The 23,417-nt window shown below is 35.8% G+C and overlaps 1 protein-coding gene across 1 annotated transcript in view; it reads right to left on the reverse strand.

The window, feature by feature from the left end:
• The window catches only part of FAM117B (family with sequence similarity 117 member B), an 80,810-nt gene that overhangs the window by 17,305 nt on the left and 40,088 nt on the right, over positions 1 to 23,417 (reverse strand). Inside the window, exons 2-4 of the mRNA XM_060106449.1 lie at positions 20,072 to 20,223; positions 12,132 to 12,224; positions 10,901 to 11,014 (exon numbers count right to left, since the gene is read on the reverse strand). Of these exons, the coding sequence (XP_059962432.1) occupies positions 10,901 to 11,014; positions 12,132 to 12,224; positions 20,072 to 20,223 (359 nt within the window). The remainder of the gene's footprint in view (positions 1 to 10,900; positions 11,015 to 12,131; positions 12,225 to 20,071; positions 20,224 to 23,417) is intronic.

The following is a 23,417-nucleotide window of genomic DNA, read 5'->3' on the forward strand; positions in this document are numbered from 1 at the left end:
GGACTCTGCACTTTCACTGCCAACGGCTTGGGTTCAATCCCTGGTCAGGGAACCAAGATTTCGCAAGCCACGCGGCCCAGCCAAAAATAAAAAAAGAAAACAAAAAAAAAATGCTGCCATAAACATCCTCTTAGATGAGTATTTGCACACATATGTAAATACTTCCTTAGGATACAATCCTGGAAGGACAAATGGCTCAAAATGCAAGAAAGATTTTCAGGATTTTGATTGATATTGCCAAACTGAACAGCAAAATATTTTTACTCCTTACAATATCTGCACCTCCATGTTCATTACCGCATTTATAATATTTACAATAACTACGACATGGAAACAACCTATGTGTCTGTTGATGAATGAATGGATAAAGAAAATGTGGTACACACATAAACGATGAAATATTATTCAGCCATAAAAGAAATCCTGCCATTTGCGACAACATGGATGGACCTTGAGAGCATTATGCTAAGTGAAATAAGTCAGACAGACAAATACTGTATGTTCTCACTTATATGAGGAATCTAAAAGAAAAACACAAACTCAAAAAATAAATTAAAAAATTTTTAAAATAAAAATAAAAGTAAACCAAACTCATAGAAACAGAAGTAGATTTGGTGGTTGCCAGGGGCAGATGGGTGGAGGAAATGGGTAAAGACAGTTAAGAATACAAACTTCCAATTACAAGATGAGTATGTTCTGGGGATCTAATGTACAGCATGGTGACTATAGTTAACAACACAGTATTATAAACTTGGAAGTTGCTAAGAGAGTAGATCTTAAAAGTTCTCACCAGAAAAGAAAAAACAGGTAACTACATGAGGTGATGGGTGTCTTAACTAATCTTACTGTGGTAATAATTTCACAATATATACATATACCAAGTCATCACATTGTATACCTTAAATACACAGTGTTATATGTCGATTATATTTCTATAAAGCTGGAGAAAAAGGAAAAGAATGACACACGATTTCTTCAAAATTGTTTTTTAAAAAAACTTTTGCCCTATGAATGACACTGTCAAAAGAATGAAATACTATTTCAGACTGGGAAAAAATATTTGTAACTCACATAGTCAACAAAGGACTTGTATTCAGACTATATAAAGATATCTCAAAACTCAGTAATAAGAAAACAAACAGCCTGATTTAAAAATGGGCAAAATATTTGAACGTACACTTCACCAAACATGATATACAGATGGCAAATAACCATATGAAAAGATGTTCACTAGGGTAATGCAAATTAATATCAAGATGCAATGTCACTACACATCTATTTGAATGGCTAAAATAAAAAATACTGACAATACCAAGTGCTTATGAGAAAGCAGAGCAAATGAGATTCTCATACACTGCTGCTGGGAATGCACAATGGTACAACCATTCTGGAAAAGTTTTACAGTTTCTATTAAGTTCAAGATACAATTACTATATGAACAAGCAATCCCATTCCTAAGCATTTTCCCTAGAAAAATGAAAATTTATGTTTATGCAAAATTCTACAAGGGAATGATTATAGCAATTTTCTTCATAATCTCCAAAAACTCCTCAGCAATAAAAGGGAACAAACTATTGATATACACAACTTGGATAATCACAAAGGCACTATTGCTGAGTAAAAGAAGACAGTCTCAAAAGACTTCATACTGTACAATTCCATTCACAGGACATTCTCAAAAAGATTTAACACTAGAGTGATGGAGAACAAATCAGTGATTACAGAGGTTAAGGAGGAGTGTGTGTGTGTGTATAAAGGGATAGCATGAGGAAATTTGGGGAGAGTGGTGGTGATGGAACTATTCTCACACAATATCCTGTGTCACAGTATCCTGACTGTGGTGGATGGTTACATGAATCTATACATGTATTAAAATTCATGTAGCTGTATGACAACCCCGCAAAAAAGTCAGTTTTACTATATGATAATTGACAAACAAAAGGAAAAGTTACTAGCTAACAGAATCATTCTGAATCATGTTCTTTTTGTCTAATATTGTCTCCTTAGGTCTTTGCCTAGAGAGAGCTATATGCTGAAATGGATGAAAGGTGGGAAGAATATCTTTTAAAAAGCAGTCCACAAATGACTTAGGGACCCCTCAAAAGTTAGGTATGTCCCTTTTAGGTGAGGTCAACTGAGTATTGACCAGCCCTGTCAGCTGCCTTTCAGACATCTTATTCTTCAATCCTTCCATCTTAGTGCTACAAAGCCAGTAACTTCCCTTGCTTCCCAAAAGCCTCATCAGCAATCCAGCACTGGTTCACCCTGTGACAGAACTGTGATAAGGACAGGACAGGAAGAGGAAGGCAAACAGCAAAGGCCACTACTCCATTCCATTCTTGTAATAACTTGTATTCTCCACCCTCTGCCCTACTCTCATTCCAAGGTCTTCACTTTCCTACTTTTAATTTCAGTGAAATAATGCCTAAGAGAGTCACTGAAACTGGTTATTTCTCATCAGTCTTTTATATCACTAAGACCTGTCACTAACACCTTGAAGGAAAAAAAAATTTTTTAACCTATTCTCACCCTCTTGTTTCCTTAGCAACAGAAGTAAAATCCCAAAGTACAATCTAACAAAAGGCTTAAAAAAAAAATCCTCTCCAATTAGATATGTACTTGCTGCAGGGATAAGAGTGGGAGAGTAAAGCTAAGAATATGTTTTGGTTCATGATGGGGTCAAGGAGGGAAAGAAACCTTTCTTAAGGTAGTGGCAATAGAAAATAGAAAACAGTGAGGTGACAGGAAACTGATTTGGACTAAAGCACCTAGGGGTTAAAAGAAACCCACAGCTCACTAATCTGCAGTGGAGGGCACATTAGAACATTTCTGTCAGGCAGCCATCCTTCCTGTGCCTGGACTCTTCCTGTGTCAGGAAACAATGAGGAGACAGGGAACTGGTACAGACTAAGAAAGATCTCAGGAGTTATTAGTATATATACTAGAAAGAGAACTTTTACTTTATTTTTTATACTGAGTGAAAGGTGCTCAATTCTAAACTTTTCTAAAATTTTCTCTCCCAAATGTCACAAAACAACATAAATAATGGCTTGCTCTGGATGCCACTTTCAGGCTGCACTTGGTTTGTAACTGTTAAGTTATAGAAATGAGGAAGGAGAAGACTAGAAGGGGAAGATGACCTGTCAAGGTTTCCGCAAAATGTTGACCATCCTGGATTTTAGAATGATAAAGATCTGTTAGCAAGCTTGCTAAGAACAGAAAGCTTAAGTTTCCTGGGTGTCATGTTGAGAAATGCACATAAGAGGAACCCACCAGTATAGTAACTAACTGTACATCTTGTTACTGCCTTTCCAGGTAGCTACAGAAGTCATAACCTACTCAATTGGTAAGAAGTTTTTCTCAAACGTAATCTAAATAGCAGCAAGTATTTATCAACAGTTTAATCTATTCAAGGCAAAAGAAAGGAAGGAAGGAAAAGGAAGAAAGAAAGAAAATGGCCACTTCCCTAAGGTCAACACACCATTTTAGATAAATGAAGCAAAGGTTCAACTGTAATTCATTTAACTAGCAAATAGCTACATGATTAGAAGAAAAAAAATCTACCCAAGCTGCCCGGGGAAAGATTTTCTTCATTAAGCATAATGTTATTGTTCCAGCAATAAAAGATAATAATAGGCTTTTGATTTTACTCCTTACATAAACTATATTCTAAAATATCTAAAAATAACAAAAATGATTATACTTTAACTTTTATGCTTCATTTCAAGCGCTCTTAAGGAATTTTATGTGTGTGTATATAATTTATTTTTCCCATATCCACACAGCTTTCTGTAATAAAATCTACATTTCTAAATATAAATCAGTATATGCAAATATAAGTGGGTTATCATATTTACTACTGAGAGGTCATCCTTAGACAGCTCTGAAAGATTAAAAATCCTTCAATGTACTAAAGGCAAAATCTACCTCTCCTAAGATCTATCCTTTGGAAACAACAAGGATCTCCTGTTTTCTCAATTTTTGATTCTTTCTCCTCAAATCAGAATGTTTTCCACTCAATTAAGATTTCAATTAGGTGAATCACTGTTTTACAGGTTTTTTTCTACTTACATTCTCCATATATCTATATACATTACAGCTTAAAGATCAAATTCTGCATCAAAGCTGAGAAGTAACCAACAAAGAAAGAACCCCAAGAGAAGGGTTGGCTAATCCTGAATCTTCACTCGAGGTCAATCTACATTATAACTTAAGTATCGGTTTCAAAGTGTGGGGATAAGACTGTGGTATGACACAGAGAGTCAGGAAAGATGGGAAGAACACCTACTGAAGCAGTAACTGAGCAGGAAAAAGAAATATACAGTTAAATTTTCAAAGGAAGAAAAATGTGCCTTGATAGGCAAGCAGGATGGAAAAAGGCCTGTTCAGCAATTCAACAGAGATCTATGAGAGAAATATGAGCCAGAAACCCTAATATAACAACAGGGAGGTCAAAACTGATATTTAGAATGGTTTTAAAAAAATTAGAAAGCACTGGAAAAAAAGCTTTCCTATCTTAAGGGCTTTTGTAGAGAGCCTCCATGTGGCCTTGATCCCTCCTGTCCTGTCAGCATTACTTTATTTCTGTCCTCCAGCAATCACTGTCCTGTCATCTGATATCCCCCTCTTAGCTCTTCTAAGCTACAACTAGACGCTATAATAAAGGTCACAGCTGAAGCACCTACTCTTGATTTCTAAGTAGCAAAACCTTAAAACTTTTAAGAACAGCAATCATGTCCTGGACTGGCATACAAAGATTTTATTGCAGAGCAGCAATTTTCTCTTTAAAGGGCAACGCCCCTCTCACTCCTCAGATGAAAACAGGTTTTTATCCCTTTCTACCTCACTATCCCTTTGCTCTCAAACCCTCCTAAGCGACTACAAAACTACAGTGTCCCAGCCCAGATAAAGAAATAAGAAAATCTTATGGGAGGGCTTTTAGGCTTGAGGCTATAACAACCAGAAACACCTGCATGATTTTTAAATTCTCACTCCTAAATTAGTTTATGCAACTGTGAAGATGCTGCATCTCCCGCTTCTCTGTTACTAATATCTGACTCTAATCATCAATCAAACAATCCTGAAATGTATTAGTTACATCTTCTAATGAGAATATTTCTTGAAATACTCCTAAAAAATATGATACTGTAAGTATCCGAGGGCTCTGTCAATTTTGGAAACCACTGACATGTGAAAAGATTCTCTCTCCTAAAAAACTTGGCAGCATTTATTCTTCATAACAAATAGTTCCCCACCCCCCAAATTTCCAGGGAAAGAACCACTCAAAAAGGTATGTGAGAATTCTTTTCTAACTGCAAAAATCCATTGTAGGCCAAGAAAAAGATCTTTTGTTAACCAGTGGTTATAGACTATGAGCTATCAGCAGAGCAATACTGTCCTTGATCATTAAGGGATACTAAAGGAATTTCCCAATAATCTCCAAACAAAAAAAAAACTCCAAACCAAAAAACTGTAATAACTTGGAAAGGCTATGAAGAGAAAAGTTAAAGAGCCCCCCAAATATTCAAACTTCTTAACCAAATAATGGAAAATCTACCCCTAGGAAAGTATAAATATATAAAAAGCTTTAAGCACACAGGAACTGGACCCAACTAAACAGCCAAAATTAGGGAAATGCTCTACAGAATCTGAAACATTAAAAATGTTCCTGAAGCATCTGTAATAACAAACATTTTTCCACATTAAGTAAAATTTTTTAAATATATAAAGTCTAACATATGGTAGGATCTCAACAAGGAATGAGAAAGGAAAAAGAAGAAAAAATGTAAGGAATAGCTGTCTTTAAAGAGTGAGACTCTGCATGATTTTTTTCCTATTTGATTTTTTAAAAAATGACAGCTTGATTGAGACAATCTTTTTATTTGACTTTTTTAGTTTCTAAAATTTTTGTAATAAGCATGTAAATATTTTTATGATAATATAAGCTTTAGAAAATAACTTCCAATATGAAATTGGCAGAGAAACCTAGTGAAAAATCCAACTGGAAGCAACTTAAGATCTACTGAGCAGTTATTATGGGTCAAGAATTGCATTAACTGTTTTATAACATTCGATCATATTTAATCCTCAGTATAACACACTAACAGGTAATACTATAACGCAGAGAACCCGAGGAACTTCATACAGCCAACAAGCAGCAGGACCCAGATCTAAACTAAACAGTCTGATCTCAGGGCACCTGTGCTCATCCTCTAGCTACATCATCTCCCAGGTTACTTCTGGGTTCTGTGTTAGCATCTAATCTATTATTTCCAGACAATTATATATATATATATATTTTTTTTTTTTTTTTTTTGCGGTACGCGGGCCTCTCACTGCTGTGGCCCCTCCCGTTGCGGGGCACAGGCTCCGGACGCGCAGGCCCAGCGGCCATGGCTCACGGGCCCAGCCGCTCCGCGGCATGTGGGATCCTCCCGGTCCGGGGCACGAACCCGTGTCCCCTGCATTGGCAGGCGGACTCTCAACCACTGTGCCACCAGGGAAGCCCTATATTTGTATTTTATCTACTTATTTTTTATGTTGGTTGGTAGATTTTTTTGCAGCAGCTTATTGAAAAATAATTCACAATACCATACAACTTACTCGTTTAAAGTGTACAACTTTTGGACTTCCCTGGTGGCGCGCACTGGTTAAGAATCCGCCTGCCAATGCAGGAGACACGGGTTCGAGCCCTGGTCCGGGAAGATCCCACATGCCACGGAGCAACTAAGCCCGTGCGCCACAACTACTGAGCCTGTGCTCTAGACCCCCACGAGCCACAACTACTGAGTCCATGTGCCACAACTACTGAAGCCCGCACACTCTAGGGCCTGCAACAAGAGAAGCCAACACAATGAGAAGCCTGCACACCGCAATGAAGAGCAGCCCCCCTTGCCACAACTAGAGAAAGCCCATGCGCAGCAACAAAGACCCAATGCAGCCAAAAATAAATAAATTAATTTAAAAAAATAAAAATAAACTGTACAACTTTTGCTTCTGAATGGTTATTGAACAGAGTTGTACAACCATCACCACAATTGATCTTAGAATCATACCAAAAATAAGTCCCTCACCCATTAGCAGTCACTCCCTATTTCCCCCCAACTTTCCCAGCTCTAGGCAACCACAAATCTACAACCTGTCTCTATGGGTTTGCTTATTCTGGACATTTCATGTAAGTGAAATCATATAATATGTGTTCTTTTGTGTCTGGCTTCTTTCACTTAGCATAATGTTTTCAAAGTTCACCCATATGGTAGCATGTACCAGTACTCCATTCCTTTTTATGACTGAATAATATTCCATTGTATGGATATACTGCATTTTATTTATCCATTCATTGGTTGATGGACATTTGGGTTGTTTCCAAATTTTGACTACTGTGAGCCATGCTGCTATGAACATTTGTGTCCACGTTTTTATGTAAATGTATGTCTTCCATTCTCTTGGGTACATACCTTGGAGAGGAAGTGCTGGGTTATATCGTAACTCTATGTTTATTTAGCCTTTTGAGGAAATGCCAGGATGTTTTCCAAAATGGCTGTACCGTTTTACATTCCTATCAGCAATATATAAGGGTTCCAATTTCTCCACATCCTTACTAACACCTGTTATCTGTCTTTTTAGTTTTAGCTGTCCTAGTGGGTATGAAACAGTATCTCACTGGAATGTGTATGCATTTCCCTATTGACAAATAATGCTAAGTATCTTTTTCACATACTTATTGGCTATCTATATATCTTCCTTGGAGAACTCTCTATTTAGATCCTTTGCCCATTTTTAAATTGGGCTGTTTGTCTTTTCATCATTGAGTTGCAAGAGTTCTTTATATATTTTAGATACAAGTGCTTTATCAGATATATGATCTATATATATATTTTTGCCTATTTTGTGGGATGTCTTTTCACTTTTTTGATGGTGTCCTTTGAAGCACAAAAGTTTTCCATTTTGATAAAGTCCAATTTATGTACTTTTTCTATTGTTGCTCGTGCTTTTGGTATCATATGTAACAAACCATTGCCTAATCCTATGTCACATTTATGCCTATGTTTTCATCTAAGAGCTTTTAGTTTTAGCTCTTATATTTAGGTCTTTGACCATTTTGAGTTACTTTTGTACATGATGTGAGGAAGGTAGATATATATATATATTTTTTTTTTTGCGGTACGTGGGCCTCTCACTGTTGTGGCCTCTCCCGTTGCGGAGCACAGGCTCCGGACATGCAGGTTCAGCAGCCATGGCTCACGGGCCCAGCTGGTCTGTGGCATGTGGGATCCTCCCGGACCGGGGCACGAACCCGTGTCCCCTGCATTGGCAGGCGGACTCTCAATCACTGCGCAACCAGTGAAGCCCTAGATATATTTTTTAAATCATGTTTTAAAGGCTAGAATTGGCCTTATCTTTTACTCCTATGTCTCCATCATTCCCATCTCATCAACCATCAGCTAACAAAGTTTAAAAACTCAGACTCTGAAGTCAAAATGCCTAGATTAGAATTCCAGTTCTGTCTCATATGACCTTGAACAAGATACTTGATCTCTCTGGGCCTTAATTCCTTGCCTGTAAATTGGGGATAATAACAATCTCCACCTCAAAGATGAGGATTAAATGCTAATAATATATACAAAAGCTGAGTACAGTGCTTCCCATATTGAAAGCACTTAATAGACTTCAGTTATTAATTATTAGTTTCTAAATATCACTCAGGTTTGTCCACTCTCTCCAGCTCCACAACTTCTACCTTACTTTAGTTCACCATCATTTCTTACATGGATTATAAATCTATTCTCAAATGGTTTCCTGCCTCTAATCTTGTCTTCTTCCAAATTCATTCTCTACTCTGAACCCATAATGATCATGACAAAATGTGTATCTGATCACCTATCAACCCCCTGAATTGTAGAAAACAGTTCTCTGGTGCCTCTAGGACAAACTCCAAATTTCTTAACAACTGAGACATGAAGACTTTCAGGTCTGGCTACTATTTACCTCTCTAGCGTAATCTCTTACTACCACCCCTACCTGAAGCCATGATTTCTTATACGTCCAGAAAATTGGCTAAATTCTACTTATCCTTCAGGGACCACTTAGACACCATTTTCTCTAGAAGTCTTTCCAGATGGCTCATGGCCAGTCCAAGGATAAATATCCCTTCTACAGCACTCTGAACACTCCCTGATCAACACACTCAATACACTGTGTAAAAATTAACTGTTTACTTACATCTATTTGAGACGTGGTGGGGGGAAAGCCCCAGTATTTCATTTATCACTGCATCCCCTAATGAGTACTACAGTACGAGTTATATGGCAACATTTAATAAATGTTACATGGATGGAGGAATGGCCTCAAAGCATACGTATCTCAAATTGGTACTTTCTCCACTAGAGAACCCACTAAACAAAGCCACACCCATGACTTACTGAATGATATTTTCATGTTCACAGTCTCAAAGTTTCAATTAAATATGAATACTACTACCATAGCTATCATGATGCACACGTGCCTGATCTCTGATTGGCTATTAACACTAAAGGAAGTCAAGTAGTCAAAATGTTTGTTGTGTCAAGTGTACAAAAGTCAAGCTACATGAATTTATTTTTCAAGTTACTATATTTTCTAGTCCTCACCTTCTCCACAGAGACATTTTAGAATTAGACAAAAATGAAGTTCATGCAAACTTCAATAATCTTTATGAAGCAAATTCAACTTGCAAGGGAAAAAAAGAAGAAAATTTTGGATAATTTTATTGCTTTAATTGCCTATTTTAATGCAACTTTTTAAAAAAATCACTTCAGAAAGTTATAAACTCCTAAAACCCATCACTTAATTCAATAAAACTCAATCTTAACCTCTATTCTACTTGGAGTAAAAATATGGATTGGAAATAATAATTGGACTTATCTCTTAGAAACACATCTAAATTATTTATGGATGAATTAGAGGAAGTGGAAGGTTGGCAAATTTACCTGTAAAACCATGTGGGTCTGTAGCCTTTGAGAGTGAGCGGAATAATTAGTATTCCAACTTTGACAATTATTAATCTATTCAAACTTTTCATTTCTTGTTTTGTCAATTCTGCATTTTCTATTTCTCCAAATATAAATGCAGTTTGTTTAGGTTTTTAAATGCGTTAATGTATATTCATATTTTATAACTAAAAATGCCTTACATATGGAAAATAGCTATTGGAAACTACAATCAAACTATAAATTTGTGAAATCAAATTTGACCCATGCATCAATATTTTAAGACACAATTAATTTGAAAAAAATATATACCTCTACCCATACTTTCTCTTGAAAACAATCCACATACACTTGACAATCATCAGAAGCTATCAACCTGTAAGTGGGGCTGGCAAACTATTTCTTGCTCTCTACTTGCTAAGGGACCCATCTAATTTCAATTCAGTTAAAGAGAAATGCTCTGTGAGTGAGCCATCAGGAGCAGTTCATAGAGTTCAGTTAAAGAATCAAAGCAGTTACAGATTTTCCCTACTAAAAGACTTTATGCTCCAGGTATCATTATTATCCTCTATCTTCACACGAGGATACTGAGACTTAGAACAGGTTACTTATCCAGGGTCTGGTTCCACAGACAATGATTATCTCTATTATTCTGCCTCCAATATACTAAACTGATAAAGACGAAAATATAGTAAACCAAAATATGTAACTAGCTATAATTCCTAGAAGTCATATCACAGATCACTAAAGGAAAATATCATTTTGTCAACTTAATATTCTGTTTTTTTTAAGTGAAGGCTGTAATTCAGTATTTAATCACTGTTTCAAATATGTTTTAGACATTTTTATCCTAAACAGTTACCTATGAAATAACATATCACCAGGAAAACAACAAATCCCTTGTCTGGATTTTATGGTCTCTGTGCTCCTACCTGACACTGGTTAATAGCTGCATGGTTGCCATGGAATGGAGACTGTCTTTCTTTATCTCGATGATGCCGACTGCTGTGTTTACTTCTCTGCAACTGCTGGCGTAATTTTGCAATCTGAAAAAGGGAAAAATAACAAGTATGTCAGAGTGTTTTCCACATTACATAAAACATACCCATGCTTAATAAGAACCAGCAAAATTCAGCCTTAATAAATCTCTTGAGTTTTTAACCATCCCACAAAAATCTGATTTATTGTAAAAAAATTTATATATACACACACATATATATATATACACACACACATCTGTATATGCATAAATGTATATCTTTCTTTCAAAGAAAAAATTATGTTCCAACACTATTCTGAGCCTTTAAGCTTCCCAAGTACTAAACAAATGAAATTTTTAGCATTTAGAATAAATTACATTATACATTATAGCTTTCACAAAGAATTCAAAAATAATGATAAGTATTCTCTCATTTCACTTACGAGTCACATTTTATTTAGAATTAGTTTTCTTTAACAAACACCTAACCTTCAACAGCTCCAAAACGTAAACAGTATTATTTAAAAATCAACTCAAGCTCCCCAGGCTCTGGGAGGTTCCTGGAGATGTGCTGTCCACTGAGCATAATCAAATTATGAATAAACATAATAAACATCAGCTCTGTTAAAAAAAAAAATCAACTCAAGCCATGAAATGCATTCAGATACAATCTTTAAATAACAAATACAATTTCAATCAATATCCTATATTATTCTTTGACTGAATTTTTCTGTTTTATTGCTACATTATGTATAAAATACAAATGTCCTAATTATAGGCACAAAAAATGGTAATCATAGCATAGGGCCATAATCAACTTGGTTATACTGGGTTACTGAAATTCAGAAATACTACCACTGTATATAGAAATAGTAAGTGTGAATTTGTTGTATCACTGCAATCTTATACATTTGATATTTATATTAACAGCTATGGACTCTCATTAAAAATAAAGAAAAACACATCATCAAGTAAGTTATGCATACATTTCCCCATTCAAATCTTTATTCAACATAATAACTGTTTTTCTGTTATTTCTCAAGTAAACAAAACCACCAAAAAACCCACCCCCAAAATTAAAAAACAATGGAAATTGACAAATCTTTGCTGCTCACAACTTCAAGGAACTAGTCAACGAAGGGATCAAATTTCCACACCCACTTCCTTGGAACCATTTCTCTGACCTCCTTAAGTTGATCTGTGCTGCCCCACGACGCTGAACGCTTGTGAGACCCTTTCTTCTTTTCAGAGTACTCTTCAGCCCATGCACTCTCTGTCTATAATGGGAAAAAGAAGGAAGAGGTTTTAATAAAATAATTAATCATTTAACAATAATGAATGCCACATTTGCGACAACACAGATGGACCTTGAGGGTATTATGCTAAATGAAGTCAGACAGAGAAAGACAAATACCATATGATCTCACATGTGGAATCTAAAAAAACAAACAAACAAACTCATAGAAAAAGAAATCAGATTTGTGGTTACCAGAGATGGGGGTCAGCAGAGGGGGAATAGGATAAAGGTGGTCAAAAGGTACAAACTTCCATTAAAAGATAAATAAGTACTGGGGATGTAATGTACAACCCAATGGCTATAGTTAACACTTGCTGCATCGTACATCTGAAAGTAGCTAAGAGAGTAGATCCTAAAAGTTCTCAACACACACACAAAAAAAGTTTTTTGGTAACTCTATGAGGTGACGGATGTTAACTAAGCTTATTGTGGTGATCATTTTGCAATATATGTATGTCAAGTCATTATGCTGCATACCTTAAACTTATATAGTGTTATATATCAGTTATATCTCAATAAACCTGAGAATATTTTCCCTTTCTAAAAAAAAAGGTATACCATATTTTTCTATTACAAAATACATTCCTATTACAGAAAAATTAGACATTAGAAAATATTTTAAATAACAAATTACCCATAATTTTTAGTATCAGTTACTTAATTGCAATATTTTAGCCTATTTCTTTCATTTCTCTAATAAAAAATTCATTATTATTATATAATTATAAGCATAGCATTTTTTGGCATACTAATAATTGTTAACATTCCTGTCATCTTACTATGTGCTAGGCACTGTGCTTTATGAAAGTACAGTGAAAGGTCTTCACTGTATTATCTGATTTAATACATACAAAAAGTTCTACAAGTTCTGCAGATAAGGAAATTGTGACAATGAGAGGTTAGATAAGTTGCCTAAGGTCTCACAGCTGGGAAGTGGCAAAGCCAAAGATATAAACCTAAGACTCCAGAGTTTATAATCTTAACCTCTAAATTTTGTCTTTTCTTGCTTTAAATATCTGCAGAGTACAGCCTCAAAAATGTTAAATTCTTAGTGGTTACACAAAATCCAGAACTTAAAAACATTGTATCAGAAAAAAATATTATTCTTGGCATATGAAAATACGCTCAACCTCACCCCATAATAAGAGAAATGCAAGTTAAAACTTCACTGAGACTGGGCAATTTGATCACATACACCCTCCTCCATTGTTGGTGGAATGTAAAATTAGTACAGCCTTTACGGAAGGTGATTTCGCAACTGCTGTCAAAGTTACAAATGCACATACTGTTTGACACAACCACCCATATTTTGGTAATTTATACTGCAGATGTACAAACTTACACCTTTATGTACAAAATGACATATATTATTCCCTATAGCACTGTTTTTATACAAGGTTAGAAAAATGTAAATAGAGGATTGGCCAAATAAATTATGGCTTATCTTTATAGTAGAATAATACACAGCTATAAAAATGGGTAAGAAAATCTACACTGTATTTTTAATACAAAATAATCTCCATGAGATACTGTTAAATGAAAAACTAAAGGCTCGGACTTCCCTGGTGGCACAGTGGTTAAGAATCCACCTGCCAATGCAGGGGACACGGGTTTGACCCTGGTCTGGAAAGATCCCACATGCCATGGAGCAACTAAACCTATGCTCCACAACTACTGAGCCTGCACTCTAGGGCCTGTGAGCCACAACTACTGAGCCCGCGTGCCACAACTACTGAAGCCCACAAGCCTAGAGTCCGTGCTCCGCAACAAGAGAAGCCACCACAATGAGAAGCCCATTCACCACAATGAAGAGTAGCCCCCACTCACTGCAACTAGAGAAAGCCCACGCACAGCAACGAAGACCCAATGCAGCTAAAAACAAATAAAATTAATTAATTAATTAATTAAAAGGAACTAAGAGAAAGCAAGTACAATGCATGAATCTCAGATTGGATCCTGGTGAAAGAAAGGAGGGAAGGAAGGGATCTTGGGTAAACTTTAACATGAACTGGATTTGGGTGTTACATGATATTATGTAATTATTAATTTTCCTAGGTGAGCTAATGCTACTGTGACTATATAGGAAATATCCTTATTCTTAGAAGATATATGTTGAAAGATTTAGGGATAAAGTGTCATGACATCTGAAACACACTTTCAGAAAGCAGAGAAACACACACATAAAAATACAAAGATTAGTAAAGCAAATATGGTTATGTTTAAAACTGTTGAATCTAATGACAGCTGTCATACCCTTCCAATTTTTTGGTATGTTGAACATTTAATTAGTAAAAAGTTAAAAGGGGGAAAAAAACCCAGAATCTTAAGTCATATCAAATGACATTTTATAAAATCCACTTAGGACAATTCCATAAAGAAATACTTCTATCAAAAAGTATTAAACCTTTAATCCATTTTGAGTTTATTTTTGTGTATGGAGTTAGAGAACATTCCAATTTCATTATTTTACATGTAGCTGTCCAGTTTTCCCAGCATCGCTCACTGAAGAGACTGTCTTCCCTCCATTGTATAGTCTTGCCTCCTTTCTCATAGATTAGTTGACCATAGCTGCGTGGGTTTATCTCTGGACTTTCTATCCTTTTCCATTGATCTATATTTCTGTTTTTGTGCCACTACCATACTGTCTTGATGACTGTAGCTTTGTAATATAGTCTGCACTCAGGGAGCCTGATTCTTCCAGCTCCATTTGGCTATTCGGCATCTTTTGTGCTTCTATACAAATTGCAAAATTTTTTGTTCTAATTCTGTGAAAAAATGCTATTGGTAATTTGATAGGGAATGCATTGAATCTGTAGATTGCTCTGGGTAGTACTGTCATTTTGACAATATTGATTCTTCCAATCCAAGAACATGGTACATCTCTCCACCTGTTTGTGTCATCTTTGATTTCTTTCATCAGTATCTTATAGTTTTCTGAATACAGGTCTTTTGCCTCCTTAGGTAGGTTTATTCCTAGGTATTTTATTCTTTTTGATGTGATGGTAAATGGGATTGTTTCCTTAATTTCTCTTTCTGATCTTTCGTTGTTAGTGTATAGGAATGCAAGAGATTTCTGTGTATTAATTTTATATCCTGCAACTTTATCAAATTCATAGATGTAAGACCAGATACTATAAAACTCTTAGAGGAAAACAAAGGCAGAACACTCTCTGACATAAATCGCAGCAAGATCTTTTTTGATCCACCTCCTAATGTGAAAATAAAAACAAAAATGGGACCTAATGAAACTTCAAAACTTTTGCACAGCAAAGGAAACCATAAACAAAACAAAAAGACAACCCACAGAATGGGAGAAAATATTTGCAAATGAAGTGACTGAAAAGGGATTAATCTCCAAAACATACAAACAGCTCATGCAGCTCAATATCCAAAAAAAAAAAAAAAAAAGGAAACCCCATCTAAAAATGGGCAGAAGACCTAAATAGACATTTCTCCAAAGAAGACATACAGATGGCCGAGAGGCACATGAAAAGATGCTCAATATCACTAATTATCAGAGAAATGCAAACCAAAACTATAATGAGGTATCACTTCACACAAATCAGAATGCCCATCATCAAGAAATCTACAAACAGTAAATGCTGGAGAGGGTGTGGAGAAAAGGGAACCCTCCTACATTGTTGGTGGGAATGTAAATTGGTACGGCCACTATGGAGAACATAATGGAGGTTCCTTAAAAAACTAAAAATAGAGCTACCATATGATCCAGCAAAACCAATCCTGGGCATATATCTGGAGAAAACCATAATTCGAAAAGATACATGTACCCCAGTGTTCATTGCAACATATAAGCACTATTTACAATAGCCAGGATATGGAAGCAACCTAAATGTCCATCAACAGAGGAATGGACAAAGAAGATGTGATACATACATGCAATGGAATATTACTCAGCCATAAAAAAGAATGAAATAATGCCATGTGCACTGACACAGGTGGACCTAGAGATTGTCACACTGAGTGAAGTAAGTCAGACGGAGAAAGACAAATATCATATGATATCGCTTATATGTGGAATCTAAAAAAATGGTGCAAACGAACCTACTTACAAAACAGAAACAGAGTCACAGATGTAGAAAACAAACTTATGGTTACCAAGGGGCATGGGGGGGAGGGAAAAATTGGGAGACTGGGATTGACTTATGCACACTACTATATACAAAACAGATAACTAATAAGAACCTACTATATAGCACAGGGAACTCTACTCAGTACTCTGTAATGACCTATATGGGAAGAGAATCTAAAAAAGAGTGGATATATGTATATGTATAACTGAGTCACATTGCTGTACAGCAGAAACACAACATTAAAAATCAACTATACTCCAATAAAAATTAATTTAAAAAATAAAAATGGTTAAAGAAAAAAGTATTAGACCAACAAATAAATGCAGGAAGAATGACAATAGAGTTAGAAAATGATCATTTGGAACTACTACAGTAATTGTTGATTCAAGCAAGAATCATCAACGAATGCCAAAACCAATGCATGAAAGCTTGTTGGGGAACAGGATATTTACAGTCTCAAATATTTCCCCACAGACTATGTACATACAGTTACAAAGAGAATCTGGTGGGTCAAACTTAACATTACTGACATCGGGCACCTCTTGATGCACATGCACAGAGAGGAACACACAACACATATAGTACTCCTGCCAAAAATGTTATTACTGAATGTAACAGTTTAAAAAACAGATAAACCCAGGCTGAGAAGATTCAACAAAAATACTAGCTTGCACTCTTAAAAATATCAATGTCATGAAAAACAAAGAAAAGCTGAGAAACTGTTCCAGACTAAAGGATTCTAAAGAAACATGATACCTAAATGCCACGTGTGCTCCTTCACTGGGTCCTAGCTTACGGGAGAAACTACTACAGATAACATCATTGGGGAAACTGAAAAAAAATGTGTCTATGTATCACATATTAAATAGTAGCATTGTATCAATGTTAAATCTCCTGAATTTGATAATTACTTTGGTAATATTTTTTAAGTCTTTGTTCATATACATCCTGAAGTATTTGAGAAGAGTCAAAATTTCTGTAAATTATTAACAATTAGCAAATAATAACAACAGTAATAATAACAATTATATATACACAAAGAAAACAAAATATGCAAAAATGTTTATTGGTAAACATAGGTGAGGAGTATAGGGTGTTCAATCTACTACTCTTGGGACTCTTCTATAAACTTGGGACTTTTTTCCCAAATAAAAAGGTTTTAAAAATTAGAGAAATTACTAAAGATATTAATTTTAAGTATAAAAATTCAAGGAAAAGCAAAGGAATATAAAAGTCTCCTATAGATTTAAGAATTAAAGATGAGAACAAGAATATTAGTTGGTAAGGTAAAAATAAGCATAAAGAGCAAAAGACAACTTTGTTAATTTCAGTGATAAGATGTTCAGGCAGGAAAAAATCCTCGGCAAAATCATTAATTTTACTTAAACTCCTACTTTAAAAGACAATTGCTTTCTTTGTTCAACTAAGAAGCTGTGCCTTTATTATAAGACACTCAGGTATTAATAAAAAGTAAAATTGAGTTTTAATTAAGCATGTTTCAATTTTGTTCAATTTTACATTGTATACTGGAAAGCTATTATGCATCTTCTAATGTATCAGGCACTAGACTAGGTACTGGAGTTAGACAGTTTTTATTCTGAAAGAGTTTTTTTCTAGGACAGAAGGAATAAATAGCCATTTATGCTATGTGATGACTGAGGTTCCCTAAGAAAGGCACCTAATCCAGACCTGGAAGGACAGGGAAAGTAGGTAGGCAAGGTTCTATAGGATCGGGGGAGGCTGCTATAAGCATCAGAGTGTAAGCTGTCCAGGCAAATGGTGGGAAAGCGTTCCAAACAGAAGAAAAAACAGGAACACCAGTCAAGTGGTAGCCAGAGCTAGGTCACAGCAACTTGACCACAGCTGTGGTCACGGCCACAGCTAGGTCACAGTAACTCAACAGACTTACTGAACTGCTTCTACAGATCAAGGGGCTCCCAATGGCTTATAAGAATGTATATTCTTACCGGTAAGACAAAATATCTCAACTCACTGAATCTGAAACTGCAGAGCAAAGAAAGAGGGTTGCAGAAACGTTCAAGGAAATGCACCCATACTAATTTAAACACGACCTGTGGATTAAGCAGAAAGCAAGTAAAGACTGTATTTATTTCCTTTTTTTAAAAATTTTATGTTGGAGCATAGCTGATTAACAATGTTGTGTACAGCAAAGTGATTCAGTTATACATATATATGTATCTAGTCTTTTTCAAATTCTACTGTATAGTACAAGGAATGCTGCTCAATATTCTGTAATAACCAAAGTGGGAAAAGAATTTGTATTCATTTTCTATACAACGTGGCCTAATCTCAGCAAAGTTACAGATTTTGAATAAATGCAGAGTTCTACAGAACCCTTCGGTTTAAAAAGTCACAATTTCAGAAAAGATTCATTACTTTTAATGCGTACAGACCCTGCATTTTCATTTCCGTAGTTGCAACTGGAGTATAACCCTCAAGGTAATTCCTAATCGCAAGCATCTACCCTAACAATGGGGCTCAGTTTCAAGAGCATCAGAACAGAAAACAAACTAAGTCCACCAGGAACATCTGGAATTCTAGAAACCAGTATGTAAATCCAAGAAACACTGCAAAGTGTATTTACTTGGTCTTGTAAAAGGATATTCTCTCACAAAGTGCTGAGATCAAGCAACCATCAGTGATGTAAATTTGAAGTCTAAATTAAGATGTACCTTAGCTGATTTTCAACAATCAGTATAAAGAATCTTTTAACTCTTTAAATGATTTTCTTTCTTCACTAGCCATAAAGCTTTAACTGTTCTGCTCATTCAATCCTTTGCAAATATTCCTTTAGTGCTTATTCCATCAGGTACAGTACTAAGTCCTGAGGATGAAAATACAGAAATGAACAAGCCAGACACAGTTCCTGCCTTCATGGGAGCACCATCTAATGAATATGAGAAACATTAAATAAATGACTAGACAAATATTTAATTAATTATAATTGTACTAATTTGCTATGACAGAAACTACACCTAACTGAGACGCATCATCAACTGGCTCTATGATTTTGGACTTCAGTTTCCTCATCTGTAAGACTAGGAGGTACATCAAATGATCTCTCAAGATTTTTTTAATTGAAACTTTTTATAAATTTAAAAGTACAAAACTTTGCTTCCAGAGTCCCTTTGTCGGGATATTTACATTTACAGACTCTACCAGCAATAGCATATAATCCCCATCTTGCAACACATGAAGATTTTTGGGCACAAAAATATAAGGCTGGATGGAAACTAAAGTAATCTTTACTGTAACAGATTTTTAAGTCCAAATTCCGTATATTAAATATAATGTGATGTTCTGAACTGACTATAAAGAGTAAGTGGGACGGGAATTCCCTGCCAGTCCAGTGGTTAGGACTCTGCACTTTCACTGTCGGGGCCCAGGTTTGATCCCCGGTTGGGGAACTAAGCCACAGGCAAAAAAAAAAAAAAAAAAAAAGTAAGTGGGAGAAAAGTATGTGCATATATTATCTGTATGTATCAGAATTACTTTGCGTACTGTTTAATATGCACATTCCCAAGCCTCAGCCAAAACCTACTAGAGAATATCTGAAGGTCAAGCCTGGGGATCTGCACTCTTGATAAGCTTCCCAGATAATGCTAATTAATACACACTAATATTTTAGGAATTTGAGCACAGAGTAGAGCAAATAATATTATGAGAAACGGTTTCAGAGTGAAACACTTCAAGATAAGAACTGTAATAACCCTACCTGTGTGGCCTTGTCCCTCATGCAAGGAGCAGCTTGCCCATGACCATCACGAGGCCAGTGCCCTGCAAGGTACGGAGCAGCAAGTGTATCCAGGGAAGAGGTACGGCGGATGATGCTAGAGGGGCTGGAGGAAGGCGGTCTTGCTTTGTCACCTAGAATTAAGACAAATACATTTATTTAAAAAATAGATTAGGGGCTTCCCTGGTGGCGCAGTGGTTGAGAGTCCGCCTGCTGATTCAAGGGACATGGGTTTGTGCCCTGGTCCGGGAAGATCCCACATGCTGCAGAGTGGCTGGGCCCGTGAGCCATGGCCACTGAGCCTGTGCGTCTGGAGCCTGTGCTCCGCAACGGGAGAGGCCACAACAGTAAGAGGCCCGCGAACGCAAAAAAAAAAAAGAGAGAGATAAAAATAGATTAGAAAGGAAACAAAGTAGAAACTATGTAGAGGTTTTCTAACTTAAATACAAAAAGTGAGTAATAAAAAGAATAAGCTATTGATTCACACAAACTTCGATGAATCTCCAGAGAATTATACTGAGTAAAAATAGTCAATCTCAAATGGTTACCTGCTGTATGATTTCATTTGTACAACATTTTTGAAATGAGGAACTTTTAGAAGTGGAAGAAAGATCAGTGGTTGCCAGGGGTCCACAAATAGATAGGGGAGGGAAGATGAAGTGGTAGGAGAGAAGTAGGTGTTATAAAAGGGCAACATGCGGGGACCCTGGTGATAGGGAACTATTCAGTATCTTGACTGTGGTGGTGAATATACAAACATACAAAGGAGATTAAGCAGTATAGAATTAAACACACACACACACACAAATAAGTACAAGTAAAACTGAAGAAATCTGAATAAGAGCAGTGGATTGTACAATGTCAAAATACTACAGAGTTCTACAACATGTTATCACTGGAGTAAAAAGGGCAAAGTGTACAAAAGATCTCCACGTTATTTCTTACAACTACAATTATCTCTACAAAAAAAAAAATAGAAAATAAGACAAATGTATATTTCTCCATTTAAAAAATGTTCATCTTGGTTTTAAGATTAAGTAGATATAATATGTAAAATACTCATTTATCATTATACCACCTATACTCAAAAGGATATAAGGCAGCTAAGATAAAGTTACAAGTGAAATTCCATTTTAATTAGCTCTGTAAGGCACATATCTTAATTTTTGTTATAATAAACAGACTGTAAGAAACCATACTAACCAGCCTATAGGAGCTATACTTAAGGCCACATATGCAAATACATTTTCCATTTCAAGCTACAAGATATGTATTTAGATATAAGCCAAAAATAAAAACTAAAAACAAAACAAACAAAAAACTAGAGGTAATGGGAAGTTAGAGGTGATGTATAAAAAACAGTCTCATATCTCCATTTTTTTTTTTTTGGAAGGGAGAAGGCGATAGGCTTACCTAATTTATGCTTTAAAAATTAAAAAATTAAGGGACTTCCCTGGCGGTCCAGTGGTTAAGACTCCGTGCTTCCACTGCAGGGGGCATGGGTTCAACCCCTGGTTGGGGAACTAAGATCCCACATGCTGTGCGGTACAGCCAAAATAATAATAATATAATAATAATAATAGATTAAAATAAAAAATTAAGGGGTTTAAAAATATCAAACAAATATATGCATGAGTAGGATATTATAATATTATCACTCTAGCTCTATATGATAACAAATACCTTGTTCTTCTTAAGGCCATATATGAAAACACTTTATGACACCTCTCTTCTACTTATTTCTTAATAAGGGTCTTATATAGTTACAAGTATAAAAGTTCAGTTGCTGGTTATGTGACCCAGATAACAAAAGATTCAATTCCACCAAGATAATACTTTTAGCAGCTGTGTTGCTGATAATCATAAAAGTTGTTTCACAAGATGTGCCTCAGATACATAATTTGTTTTCAAAATGGCACAACTATTTCACTACAACAATGCCTAATTGTTTCAAATGCTAACCATCTCTGCACACAGTCTTCCTCTTATAGTTAAACACAAAATAAATACAGTACATACCCATAAGTTCAAGGAAGCATGTACCCACGTTATTAACTGTGATAAGTGAAAAGCAATAAATATACATGTTCATGATTTTTCCTTTAACTAAAAAATTAATCTCTACTGGGATAGTCACAAGAAGATTGTTCTTGGCCACACACACAAAAAAAGGCACACACACTATGTAAACTGGTGTATATTCATTAAAATCAAATTGTTAAAAGCTGTCTGACACTTTTCTTCCCTGACTATAACATTGCTTCAGTCACCCACCAGGCACTGATCAAATAGATCTTACTAACAGGTCTGATTCCATTTTCAAGATTTTAAATTATCCAAGTGCTGACTTTTCAACCAGGCCTCCTAAGACCATTAGATTTTCTATAACAAAATGGAGAACAGAAAAGTTATACATGGTCACCTGTAAAAATACTAAACATTTTCTCTTTTGAACTCCCTTCATTTAGACATTTTTAAGGGTCTGTGAGCCAGCGCTAAGCCCTAGAAATTAAAAATACTAAGTTACAGCCTGCCATAAAGAACACAGAGTCTACATCTAGCTCGTCATCGTTCCATTTCAATCCAAGTTCCCAAAATTGACAAGATTTGGTGCCTAATTATGAGAGAGTTTAAGGGAAGGGAGGGAGCCTCAAAGAGTCAAAGATGACTCAAAGAATCCCAACCTACATGAACAAAGGCTGTATTTACAAGGAAGTCCAGAGGAAGAAACTCTTTTACAGCTAACAAGATCCTTCATGATCTGGCTTCTCCAGCCTTCCTTTCTTGCCTACACTGCCTCAAATCCCGATCATGCTGAACAACTTGCAGTTCCCAACATGTGCCAGATCCTGCATGCCTACAGGCTTTTGCCTCTGCCTACATAATCCTCATATCCCTTTCCTGGGTTTGGCTAATTCATGTTTAATCTTTCAAACTGCAGTCTGGATGTCTGAACTGAAATTGAAAATTCAGTTCAAATGTTTCCTCTGGAAAATCTTCCTTGAACAGCCACTCAAACCCCCAAGAAACACATCAACACCTGGGTCAAAAGCCCTCTTGTGTGCTGCCATAGCACGGTTCACTGAAATGGTGTCTTGACTGTCCCAGTGCTCTAGGAGAGAGTGAGATTTTGAAGGGCAGGAATTTTACTTCCACCCCCAATCGAATGATTAAAATAATACCTGACATATATGAAGAGAAGAGAACGACTTCTAATGTTTCTATCAGCAAGGGCAGGTGCATGCAATAAATTCAGATACTCTTTTGTTAACCCAAAGTAAATCAACAAAAACTAATACTGCATGGTATCACTTATATGTCGAATCTT

The sequence above is a fragment of the Mesoplodon densirostris genome, chromosome 8 (genome assembly GCF_025265405.1).
Source record: "Mesoplodon densirostris isolate mMesDen1 chromosome 8, mMesDen1 primary haplotype, whole genome shotgun sequence".
In the NCBI taxonomy this organism is placed as follows: Eukaryota; Metazoa; Chordata; class Mammalia; order Artiodactyla; family Ziphiidae; genus Mesoplodon; species Mesoplodon densirostris.